The sequence below is a fragment of the Castor canadensis genome, chromosome 6, assembly GCF_047511655.1.
Source record: "Castor canadensis chromosome 6, mCasCan1.hap1v2, whole genome shotgun sequence".
Lineage (NCBI taxonomy): Eukaryota > Metazoa > Chordata > Mammalia > Rodentia > Castoridae > Castor > Castor canadensis.
This window is the reverse complement of record NC_133391.1, coordinates 19536463-19549040: the sequence shown is the minus strand read 5'-3', so window position 1 is coordinate 19549040 and position 12578 is coordinate 19536463. Positions and strand designations below refer to the sequence as shown.

General features: G+C 46.3%; 1 protein-coding gene across 1 annotated transcript in view; it reads right to left on the bottom strand.

The window, feature by feature from the left end:
- Bcat1 (branched chain amino acid transaminase 1) overlaps window positions 1-9855 on the bottom strand; it is an 86115-nt gene extending 76260 nt beyond the window's left edge. The window contains exon 1 of the mRNA XM_074075844.1: window positions 9638-9855. Within this exon, the coding sequence (XP_073931945.1) occupies window positions 9638-9643 (6 nt within the window). The 5' untranslated portion in view covers window positions 9644-9855. The remainder of the gene's footprint in view (window positions 1-9637) is intronic.
- Between the last annotated feature and the right edge of the window lie 2723 nt (window positions 9856-12578).

Sequence of the window (12578 nt, the reverse complement as noted above, 5' to 3'; positions counted from 1 at the left end):
TTCCAACCTTCTGTTGTTACAAAAAAATGCTGCAATAAATACTCTTGTTCACACATCGTGTCACACTCGATTAAATTAAGTACTAACAAAGGCACTGACTCATTAACTCTCCCACAAACTGTGCGGTTCTGTTCCTGCTAATATAAAGGACCCCTCACCCCGAGCTGTGCAGTGAGTCCTCCAATTCGGGGAGCTGCTGTAATAATGGTCTAAGGACAGTGATTAGAAGGAAGGAGTGTACCTCGTCACTAGCAGGTTAAGGTGAGACATGGGTTCAGTCATTAAGAAGTACAAACCCTGTTGACATCTTACAGCTATATAGTCACTGCACTGCATTACTAGTAAAATACTTGCTCTAATGTTATTAAAATTTTCAGTTTAGCTAATACTATGCTCTATAACCAAGCAAAGAAAGTATACACAACACTATACATTTTTAAAATAAGCATAAAAACCGGGCACCAGAGGCTCACACCTGTAATCCTAGCTACTCAGGAGGCAGAGGTCAAGAGGATCATGGTTCAAAGCCAGCCTTGGGCAAACAGTTCACCAGACCCTATCTCAAAAAACCCTTCACAAAAAAGGGCCGAAAGAGTGGCTGAAGGTGCAGGCTCTGAGTTCACATCCCAATACCACCAAAAAAGTCAATCAATAAATGAAATAAAATAAACATAAAGACTCATGGGAGACTTCCAGGAGAGCCAAGCATTAGTACTCGACATTTGTGATGCAAGGAAAAGGGAACTTATCAGAATTTGGACAGTAACTCTGGCAGGCAGCAGAACACTCAGTCCACGGAGAACTGAGGAATCCTGTGTCTTGAGCTCTTTACATAGAATAGAACTAAAAGCTAAGAAGTAAACTCAAACTTCTTTGGCAGACGTAAAAGTGTGAAATTACCTAATAGATTTTTTTCTTTCAAAATTCTAAGTCGGTGAACACTGCCTCTAAGTGCCTCTTTTGTTGGATTTGTTGTCAGTGTCTGCATTAACTAGCATGCTTAAAAACCACACGGTCTGAAAGAAAGAACAGCGTACAACAGTACTGGGACTGGTTAACATTCTCAGATGCATGACTTGCTTCTATGTTCTAAGGCCACTTTAGGATGCTTCCGAAAACACCAGTGCCCGAACAGAATGGCAGCTGTGCAGTCTGCTGTGACTTTCCTTGTGTTCCGTTTATATTGCTAGGTGGCTTTTTTTTCTATGAATTTCCCAGAATTGCTCACAATCTATTTACCACTGACCTTCTGTTCAAAGCAACCAGCAAATAAAGACTATATGAAATGAATTTTGCATTAAGGTATGTAAACAATTTGCCATGTTCTGTGTGTTTATAAACACTTGGTCTTTGGGAGTCAGTTAAAGCTTTAACTCCAAAGAAATTCACATGTGGAAAAAGCTCATATTCAAAAACAGAAAATTTTAAAACAGAACCAATTAATGTGAGTTTTGAGAGTCTAGAAAAAAGCACTAGAATTCCGGGTTCCTGTCTCACCAAGCTGAAGAATGAACTGTAGGGAGAGCTCCCAAAGGAAAGGAGGGGTCAAGAGTGGGTTGCCAAAGACTCTGTGGTGTCTAGGGGTTTTCTTTATTCACCAGTCACCCAACTTCACATGCTAATGAGGTATTGAACTAATTCAGGTTCAGTTGGCTCCTTTTTTGGCCATATCCCCAGTGAGCAATAGGGTTTGGTGGGGGAACAGTCCTCAAATTGCCTTCCCTAATGCATAGGTAGGTCAGCCTTAGATCATCCTGTTTTGCAGCCGTTCTGAACCATTTGCTTTATGGTGAGACAGGAATGACAAACATTCTGTGACTTTCTTTGTTTTACTGTGTGACTCTCAGTTAGTTATTAGACCGTTTCCCTACCTGTTTGTCTTGTTCCTGAATCCTCATCTCTCAATAGGAATTAAGAAAGGGCGGGAGGAGGAAGAAGGGGGGGAAGGGAGTCAAGTCCTCCCCACAGTGCAGAGGAAGCCATACGCATGGAAGAATAATCAGCGAATAGACTATACCCAAGCGCAATTCAGCGGAAGTCACAGGTACCGAGCAGGAGAGACACCGAAAAATAGTACTTCAGGGAACTGAAGCTTGAGGCCAGCTGCTCTTGAATTATTGGAATAATTTAAGTCAAAAGAGTTTGAAGCAGTCCACTGGCAAAGAGAGAGAGAACATATAGATTCAGAGTCGATGGGACCCACAGGTATGCTACCTGATTAAGAGACAAGAAAAGAAGAAAGTCAAAGATGGCTCAACTTGGGTCAAAGATCTACCATCAGCTGTGGCTGAGCAGGGGTCACTGGTAGGACCATGGTCCTACCCTTTGACATAGGTAACGGGCACCATCTTAATGCAAAAGCTGAGTACCCCAAACCCCTACACTCCACTAAGAAACTGCATGCTAATCCTATCCAAAACCACACTTAGATACACTTCAAAAGTAGCCTAAAACCACAGAGATTCAGGTTCAGGTCTGTGACTCCAGTCCTGCAGTGTAGCTACTGACACCTTTGAGATGAAACACAAAGAAATTTAGACAAACTCCTGGTGCCTCATTCTGTGATTCCTCGGGTGACTGTTCGGAGCTGCTGATTGTGTCACTGGAGGACAGGTGAGGAGGCTCCCACAGCTTCCCAGTTTCCATGCAAAATCTCAGGTCCTTCACATCCACAAACATTAAAAGGCATTTCAACATATCTTACAAGGATTCTCACAAGGTGAAAGTTTTGGCATGGATTTATTGTCATGTAACAGCATAAAGTATAGACAAGGTGGGGTGGGGAGAAAGAGAGAAACATTTCCTGTTCCCCACACAGGAAATGGAGCAAAAACTCAAAATGGTAGTCCCCAACTCTTAGTTTTATAGAGGGGGGGTGTGGGGGAGATGCAAGGAATACGCGTGGTCAAAGATAATGGGTGGCTGAAATGGCTGACAGAGGGGTCACACCCTGACAATAGGATGCTTTAGGACTTCCCTTTGCTAGACAAGATTATTCTTCACCCTTCCAAGGATCCTTGCAGCTTCTTAACATCTCAAAGAGGAAAACGGAAGCAGGGAGCTCCTCTTGTCTCCCTGTTTCTGTGACCTAGCATCTGAACAGAGATGGGAGAGGGCCAGCTGCTTTGGCTGTCCTTGTTCCAAGGTCAGAGTCTGGTCCTTTAAATACTGATTAAAACAGAATTTCCCTGTCTCCTTATCTATGTACCCTGCCTCAATTGTACATTTCCTTTTGCAATAATTCAAGTAAAAAGTAATAATGAGTGAAAAATCTCATCTGACCACAGAGGCCAGGGCTAACAACTCTGGGATTTTTTTTTTTAATGGGGCTGGAGTTTGAATTCAAGACTTTGCTCTTGCAAAGCAGGTGCTCTCCCTTGAGCCACACCTCCAGTCTATTTTGCTCTGGTTATTTTGGAGATAGGGTCTGTAGAACTATTTGCCTGGGCTGGCCTCAAACCAGCCAGATCCTCCAGATCTTAGCCTCATAAATCACAGGGATTACAGGTGGGAACCACTGGCACCTGGCAGCTCTCCACTGTTCTGAATAACTGGATCAATTCAATCCGTTTCACCAGTCTGCCATGCCATATGGAATGGACTCTATTTTCCTAGTTCTAATAACAACTTTAATATAAATTTTGTGTCTGTAGGTGTTTGTTCACTTTGCTGGAAAAATCCACCATACTTGTCAGAAGCTTCTTGAAGTGGCATCAGACCCAAGAAAGGCTGAGCTCTGGAGAGACAGGCATCCTGCATGTTCAGACTCTGCCTGGAGCCAATAGCTTCTCCTGATTTTCACTTTCCATCTGTGAAAGGAGGTCAGTGACTTAACAACAGCTGCAATGATTTCCGCCCAGGAAAGCTTTGGAGTTCAAATTCAGTGTTAAGTAGCTTGGATGGCATTTGGAAAACACAAAGCATCATTTTCTTAAAATGAAGCAAAGGAAGTCCTTCCTAGAATCTAACTCACTTCTACCAGCACCATCCTGGCACGTGTACAGACATTCCCCAACCTTGAAGACCAGGGAATCTGTGAGCGATGCATTTGCTCTCTGTGTAGACACAGCTCTGTTTTAATTCTACCTTGTATCTTCAAAGTTCAAAGAGAGATTTATAATGCTGTCAGGATTTCACACTCCTGAACACTTAACATCCAGGGCTAAATCAAAACAGAATCTCATATCTCAATCCACTAAAATGAAATGAAATGCAGGGGGAGCGGTGGGAGGTTCACAAACGCCCCCTACGATCACTTGTGCAAAGTCACCAGGCCCCCAGGCCAGGTTGACTCCAACCTGTATCCCAATCATGTCTTTGTCAGGCCCAAGACAATTGTGGCAGCCGGGTCTAAATGTCCCAACAGGCGCTCATCTGTCTGTCTGGACATCCGAGTGTCTGAGAGGGAGCTCTAACCCTGTGCCCGAGGCGTCTGCAGAATTTCTAAGGCAGAGACCCAGCTCCAGCCAACAGCAAATGTTTCTCTCACAATAAGGGATAGATTGCACACACCGCTGATGGATACAGCGAAATAAAGAACTGGCAAATTAACTTGCTCTTTTCAGATTAAATGTAGGACAATTTTTTTTTCCTTCCATGGTGGGACTGAAGTTTGAATTCAGGGCTTCACACTTGCAAAAGCAGACGTTCTATCACTTGAACCACACCTCCAGTCCATTTTGCTCTGGTTATTTTGGAGATGGGGTCTTAAGAACTATTTGTCAGGGCTGACCTTGAACTATGATACTCCAGTTCTCAGCCTTCCAAGTAGCCAGGATTACAGGCGTGAGCCACTGCACCCAACCATAGCTTGTTCTTTAAAATTTTATCTTTCTGGCTGGGCAGCTCACACCCGTAATCCTAGCTACTCATAGGCAGTTGTCAGGAAGTTCAAGGTTCGAGGCCAACCAGGGAAAATAATTCAAGAAACTATCTCAAAAATACCCAAGACACACACACACACACAAAGAGCTGGTGGAGTGACTCAAGTAGTAGAGGCCCAGAGTTCAAACTCCAGTATCACAAAAAAATTTTAAAAAAAGATTTTATCTTTCTAGTTAATCATCACTGAACACAGAGAAAATGTTTCAGAAAGCAATTTTCCAATATGATTATAGAAAAACGTGTGCTATGCTACACTGCTATTAATAAGGTGATCTCATTTCTGATGTAAGTACAAAACTTCCAGAGGTAATAAGATTCAGCTGTGGGTTTAAGCGAATTGTTTAGAAGTGTGGGAGAAGGGTGCTTTTCCCCTGCTGTGAGGGAAAAGCCCACTTCGGCTTTCCTTGTGAATCACAGACCAGGTCTTACAATGAAAATAGTTGCAAATATTTACAAAGTTATGCTCAGAACCCCAAGGCATTTTTTAACATCTGAGTTGCACCTTGAACTTGAGTCTCCCCTGATTTATATGGAAGCCAGTTTCAGAGACCTTGGTTGGAGGGACGGTGACATTCACCACCAAGTGACCACAGAGGCTCAGGAAGGCCCACGGCAGGAACACTTGCCACATGCTGTGCTAAATGTCCTAAGCACGGTGCAGCTGTCCAAGGGACAAAGTTAGGACAGAAAGGCCACCATGACCACAATTGTGCAGTGAGCAGACTGGCCAGTTTCGTCCTGTGCCAGAAGGAATGGATGTGTCACACAAAAAGTAGAAGCCAGCACGGAGAATGACGTCTAGCGTGAAGTCCCAGACTCTCTCTCCAGTGTAGAAACCCAACTCCTCAGCATGTGCTCAACGTGCCTCTGGCTTTCCTTGGGTGACCATGCTGAAAGAGAACAGAAAAGGCTCTTCTTTCCACCTCCCTACTCCCACTAAAAGACCGTTCAAAAAGTAGACAATCTGAACACTCAAAAGTCATGACCAAACCAAACGCTCAACACAGTTTAGAATGGACTCTTCATTTATACACAGAAATAATTTTCTTGTAAGTCCACCCTGCTCAGGTTAATAACATGATCATTGTTTGACTTACAGATCGAGAGATAAGGAACAAAACCTGTAATTATGAAAACAATTAGGAGAGGCACAGCTCCTGAAAGAATGAGGCTTAAGCCTCTTTGGCTGAAAAGGGCCACGAGTTAACTAAAAACAGGAGAAGCTTGGCATCCCTGCTGCCATTTTGTATCTGTCTTTGCTGCAGCCACTGTTTTTGCAGTCACTTTGCAATCACCTTGGATTTCAGGACAGATAGAACTGATAAATCTTTATGACAAGTGACCCCTACCAGTAGTGTAGCAGGGAGGAGGATCAGAAGAAAACAGACTAGGCCTGAGTTCTGATAAAGTAGCAGGGAGGTTAAGGACGGCATAGCAGAGAGAGAAAACCTGCGGAATCTGAACGTGGAGAGGGTCACAATAGCACTGGGGAGGGGGAAGTCAGGTAGCACTAGGGTAAAGTAGCCAGTAAAATTAAATATAACCATATATGGATCAGACCTTGCTTTTTCCTTCTGTAACCTGCTTGCAAGGGTGTATAAGGTGAGACCCCTTTGTTCTCGGGGCTCAGCCTCTGAACAGAAGTCTACTGGGTCTGTGCCAGCACAATAAAATGCTGCTCCCTGCTAAACTGCCTGTGTCCCATAATTCAGCTTGAGATTCCCACAGCAGTAGAGCCTCCTCAGGACAGACCAGCCAGGTGACAATGACTCTGGATAACAACTTTTCTGAATACTGAAGAATAAGGGCTGAGAAATCACCAACCAGGCCACACCTATGACTGGGACCATGTAACTATGCAGACCTTTATCCCCGCCCCCAGCTCTTTGTCTACTTAAACCCATAACTCAGGTCGGCACCCCGAAGATGGCTGAAGATGGGCTGAGTGCTAACTCTGCCTCTTCCCATGGTGTGCCCCAGGTCATGTCATAAATCTCCTGTCTCTGTCCTTTGTCATATAGGAGCATGTGGATGGCATTCCTGATGAGGAATCCCAGACTTCAGACCTGGAGTCCAAAACTCCAGTTTCACTACTGTGCTAATTCTTAACACAAATCTCTCTCAAATCACTTTTTTTCAACAGCCTTTAAAAAGATTTGAGCTGCTGGGCGGGCGTTGGCTCAAACCTATAATCCTAATCAGGAGGCAGAGATCAAAAGGTTTGTGGTTCAAAGTCAGCCCCCAAGCAAATTGTCTGCAAGACCCTATCAAGAAAAAAATCCATCACGATGCAGGGCTGGTGGAATGGCTCCAAGTGGTTGAGCACCTGCTTGGCGGCCATAAGGCCATGAAAACTGCAATAAAAAAGCAGGTTTTCAGCCCCTGGTAAATGATGAGGCCTTCTCAGGTAAGGTGACCAGCAGAAATTCTTGCAAACACGTAGCCAGTTTTTTAAATTCACTTTCCTTTCTCTCTGTAGTTTTAAAATCAAATTGTCACCTGAGAACACATGGCGGGGACTCCCACAGCTCCACAGCTTCCCAATTTCCACCCAAAACTCACAGGTCCTTGACATCCACAGATGTGAAAAGTATTTCAAAGTGACTCAGGACAGAGTCTCACAAGGTGGAGTTTTAGCAAGGATTTATTTTAGTATGGTAAAGTAGGAAGAAATTTAAAGGGAAAAGACATTTCCTGCTAGCAGTGCAGGGGTGGGAGACAAGCTCAAAAATGGCAGTCCTTTCCTGGGTTTTTAAGCTCTGAGTTGGGAAAATACACACCAGCAAATGAATGTCTAGCAGCCCTAATCATTGGTCAGTGCTTCTGAGTGCCCAAGATTAGTGTAAAATATGGAGTGTTACCTAGATCTACCCAAAACACAGGGACAATAGGTGTCACCCTGTCAGACAAGCCTTTTCCTCCATCCATCCAAGGATCCCTGAGCTTGCTAACATCTCAAAGAGAAAAGCCCAGCATGAAGCTCCCCCAAATCTCCCCATTCCTGAAATTTAGCATCTGAAAGGAGATGGGAGGGGCCCGCTGCTCCAGCTCTCCAGCCTTTACTTCCTCGTTCCAATGTCATCAGAGTCTGGCCCTTTCTACGTCTAAGAAAACACTACAATTCCCCTTTCTCCTCACAGCTCTGTTCTGCTCAAAGTGAAGTTGACTCATTATTGAAACCAACCAGATTAAAGGTGGCCAAGAAGACGTTCTGGCCGACATCCCCCTTTGCTTTTTTCTCAACAGGGTTCTTTCTACCCTTCCTTGAGGCTCTCTTAACTAGCTAGGCATTTCTGAGTCTCGCCTGGGGGGGTCACAGCCAGCACTGGAATGCACGTCCTCTTCCCAGGGCCTCCAGCCTTCCCCACAGCCTCGACAGCCTTTAAGTTCCTAGGGTCAGCCTCTTCCTTTCACTCAACAACAAAACCCTGGCTTCCCTTTCACATGTGGCCATCCTTCCAACCTCCACTTTAATTCATTAAACCATCTGCGCTGCCATTTTTATAACACGCCATTCAACGGGTGACTACGTTTCTTATTCAGTCTCACTTGCTCTGCATCTATCTGAAACCATAAGCTCCAGCTAGAAAGAATTTACTGGGGACAAAAGCAGGTGCCATGAGCAAATAATATTTTCTAAAAATGCATGTGATGACAGCAATATAGAAGTGAAAGATAAAAAGATTTATGAAAAAAAAAAAACAGTTGTATTAACCCACAGAAATGCACCACCAACCGCAACCCCCCCTGGAACAGGAAAAGGCTGCAAAGACAAGACTGCTCGAAATTCTCTCCTTTCACTCACTAAAGCAATCATCGATCAGTATATTTTCCAACTAGCATGAAACAAGCAGGAGGGAGGCACAGAGCATAGGTGAAGAAGAAAAGTCGCTAAGTTTGTCGCAGTGGTTCATCTGCATAACCTTTGTGACACAGAATGCGTGCCTCCCTTGCCAAAGGCAGTGGAAATTTTTGGTGAGAAGGCACCACCTACGATTTCCCTTCTGAGTGACACCCTCCGGGAAGATTGTGGCTAAGGACAGCACAGAGCCCCCTTCAGCTCCCTCCTTTATTTCCCCCTAAAGTTCAGACAACTTTGGGGGGTCCTCTCATCCAGGACACAGGAGGCCAGCACCATCACCCACCCTCTGCTGTCCCTTGAAAACCATGCTGAGGGCTCAAGGTCTTGCAGTGTCAAGGTGGGAGACTAGGAAAACCAATGCCCACACCTCCACCCGAAATTTCCAAGTGATGGGTGGCTGGGCTAATTACCTAAGATTAGCATCCAAAAGCAAGCCACCAGGGGCCCGCCAGCTCTGGCAACAGAATGGCCTCAGGCTGACAAGGTGGCAACCCTTTCCACCTTCCACCAGAAACTAGGCTTGAGCTGAGTTCCACTCCCCTCTCTCCCAAGTTTCTCCCTTGGTCACTACACGTGCTCCACAGAAACCCTCCCACCCCCTGCCAGGGACACTCCAGACAGCCTCTCCCAAACCTCCAGGACACTGAGGAACTGAGAACAGCTTCCCCTTCTCTGGGAAGCAGGGAGGGAGCTGGAGTCCTGCATCTCTTACAAAAGCAGCTGTGAAAAGCTGGCAAACAGAGCCCCGGTTCCCACACACTCAAGAGGAAGATGTCACCGTGTGGCGGGACGCAGCGCAGGGCAGATCTCCCCATGCCCTGTCTACCCAGAACTGTAGGAGAAATAAGGATGGAGAGGTCCCGTGTGCACTTGTCATGTGCATGTGGTCACCTTCATTGTTCTGCTGGCTGGAGGGCAGCTCCACTGAAGCAAATCCTGGGGTGGCCCGGGAGGGCGGCGACACGTGGCTGGGAGGAGGATGCAGACCGGGAATGTGCGACAGCACTGGAGACCTGGGTGGCTCTCTTGCGCTCTCTCAGTCTCTCTCTGCAGATTGCATCAGCAGGAAGCCTGCAGGCTCTGCCCCCAGACTGCAGTTCCCTCCCAGCTGCAAGCAGCCTTGCCCCTCGCTCCCGCCTCACCCAGGGACACCACTGCAAAGTCACCAAGTGCCACCGGAGCTAAGGCTGGTGTGTGTGTGTCAGAGCTGGGGATGCTATTGGTTCATGGCTTGGTTGAGGTGCCTGGGAAGGAGGAGACACAGATTAGAGTGCAAATTCCATGCCTCTGCCCTGCCACCCCACTTTCCTCCTTCCTAAAGTCACTTCCCTCTAGCTGATGTGAGCCTGACACCCCCTGTTTAGGCTCCCCCTGTGGATTGTGTAAGGTAGAAGGTTTTAAATGTATTTTTGGACACAGTGAAGACGTGTCTCCGGTTTTTACAAGTTTGCCTGTCTTTATCCCACCTGTTCCTTCAGTCCCCAGGTTACCATCAAATGCAGCATTACAGCCACTTTCTTAATGTGCTTGGGAAACAGGGACATCTAGGGACATTAATATCCCTAGATTGCACACAGATTTGGGGGAGATGGGGGGTGTTGAACTCAGGGCTTCCTGTTTGCAAAGCAGCCACTTTACCACTCGATCCATGCCTCCAATCCATTTTGCTCTGTTTATTTTGGAGATGAGGTCTGTGAACTATTTTCCCTAGCTGGCCTCGAACCTGGATCCTCCCTCCAGTTAGCTAGGATTACAGGCGTGAACCATCACTACTTAAGCCCTGCTTTTCTGAAGTGAAACTCCTGGTTAGTCCAGATCAGCCTCTGCAAAGTCCCTCCCACCTCCAAAGAGGCTCCAGGATTGCCCAGGTCCAGCCCCAGGCCAGGCTCCTGGTGCCTTGCTCTGAACCCTTCTGGTTGGGTTCAGCTCCCTCACCAATGTGGCAAATCTAGCCTGGGGTCTCTGCCATGAGGTCTTGACTGACTCCCTCAGAACTGGGCTCGTTGTCTGGGTTCTACCTTTTGTTCATATTCTCCATTAACACCATGTTTCCCCCCAGTGCTGGATGGGGATCAAATCCAGGGCCTGTGAATGTACCAAGTGCTTCAACCCTGAGCCACATCCCCACCCCAAGCCAATGCTAGGCACAGTCCAAGATGCGAGGGATAGCCAGGTGCTGGTGGCTCACACTGTAATCCCAGTCATTTGAGAGGCTGATTGATCAGGAGGATCGAGGTTCAAGGCCAGCCAGAGCAAATAGTTTGTGAGACCCCATCTCCAAAGTAACCAGAGCAAAATGGACTGGAGGCATAGCTCAAGCAGTGGAGTGCCTGCCTAGCAAGTGTGAAGCTCTGAGTTCAATCTCAAATCCTACGAAAAAAAGAAGAAAAAAAGCTAGGGATAGAGTGTTAAATAATAAAACCTTCCCACCCCCATGGAGCTCATGCTCCAGTGTGGGAACCAGAACCGAAAGCCTAAGTCAGGCAGCACAGTGCCCGCCCTCTGATGGATGATGGGTACAAAGTGCCAGACCTCACAGGACTGAGAGTCATTCCATAAAAGGCACTCGAATTGCTTCTGCTGAGAAACACTGATTCCTTACTGGAGCCCATGAATTAACTGAACTGGCATCTCTGTCTCCATTTTGTACCTGTTGTCCTTTGCTCTGAGCCATTCTCTCCTGCAGCCACCTTGGAATCGGGAGTGATAGGTAATATCTTTAAGACAAGAGACTGAAATTACCCATAGGGAACAGCAGAGCCTGCAGGACAGACCACCCTCCAAATGAGGACAATGACCTGTAACGAGGAGCAGGGGTAATCATCTCTTGGGAACCACATAGATCCCCTCAAGTGATGAAAGCGATAACTTCTCCAGAACCCCAGAAGACAAGAATTGAGAAATGACCAACCAGGCTACACCTGTGACTGGGACTTGTAATTATGTATACTTTTGTCCCTTGCCCTCAATTCTTTGTCTACTTAAAGCTAAAGCTCAGACTGGGTGCTGATGGCTCACGCTTGTAATCCCAGCTACTCAGGAGGCCAAGATCAGGAGGATTATGTTTTGAAGCCAGTCCCAGGCAAATAGTTCAAGAGACCCTATCTTGAAAAAAACCCATCACAAAAAAGGGTTAGTGGAGTGGCTCGAGGTGTAGGCCTGAGTTCAAACCCCAGTACCACAAAAATAACTAAATAAAGAAAGAAATGAAATAAAACTACAGCTCTTGTCTGTACCACAAAGATGGCTGAAGATGGGCTGACTGCTTACTTTGTCTTAGTGTGTCCCTAATAAAATGCTCTGCCCCTCATCGTGTCTCTGTATTTGGCTTATGGGACAAGTGGCTGAACCTGCCATGTGGAAGCTCAGGATTTTGGGCCTCAGGTTCAAAACTCCAGTTTCACTGGGCCCTTGTGGCTCACGTCTGTAATCCAGGAGGCAGAGATCAGGAGGATCACGGTTTGAAGCCAGCCCAGGCAAATAGTTTGAGAGACCCTATCTTTAAAAAAAAAAAAAATCCCCCCCCCCCAAAAAGAACCAGTGGAATGGTTCAAGGTGTAGCCCCTGGGCTCAAGTCCCAGTACTCCAAAAGAAAAAAAACCTCCAGATTCAATTCCCAATAAGATGAAATGAAAGCTGTGGCTCTCTCCTACAGTCCCAGCTACTCCAGAGGCTGAGACCGAGGCAGTAAACTAAACCATAGTGAACTGATCTGGGGGAGCATAGTTCATGACCAGGCTCTCCACGATGATGACAGGCTTGGAACGGGTGATCTAAAAGCCAGCAAAGCCATCAGAGCTCTGCAAATATACAACAAGGCTCCCTTCACTAC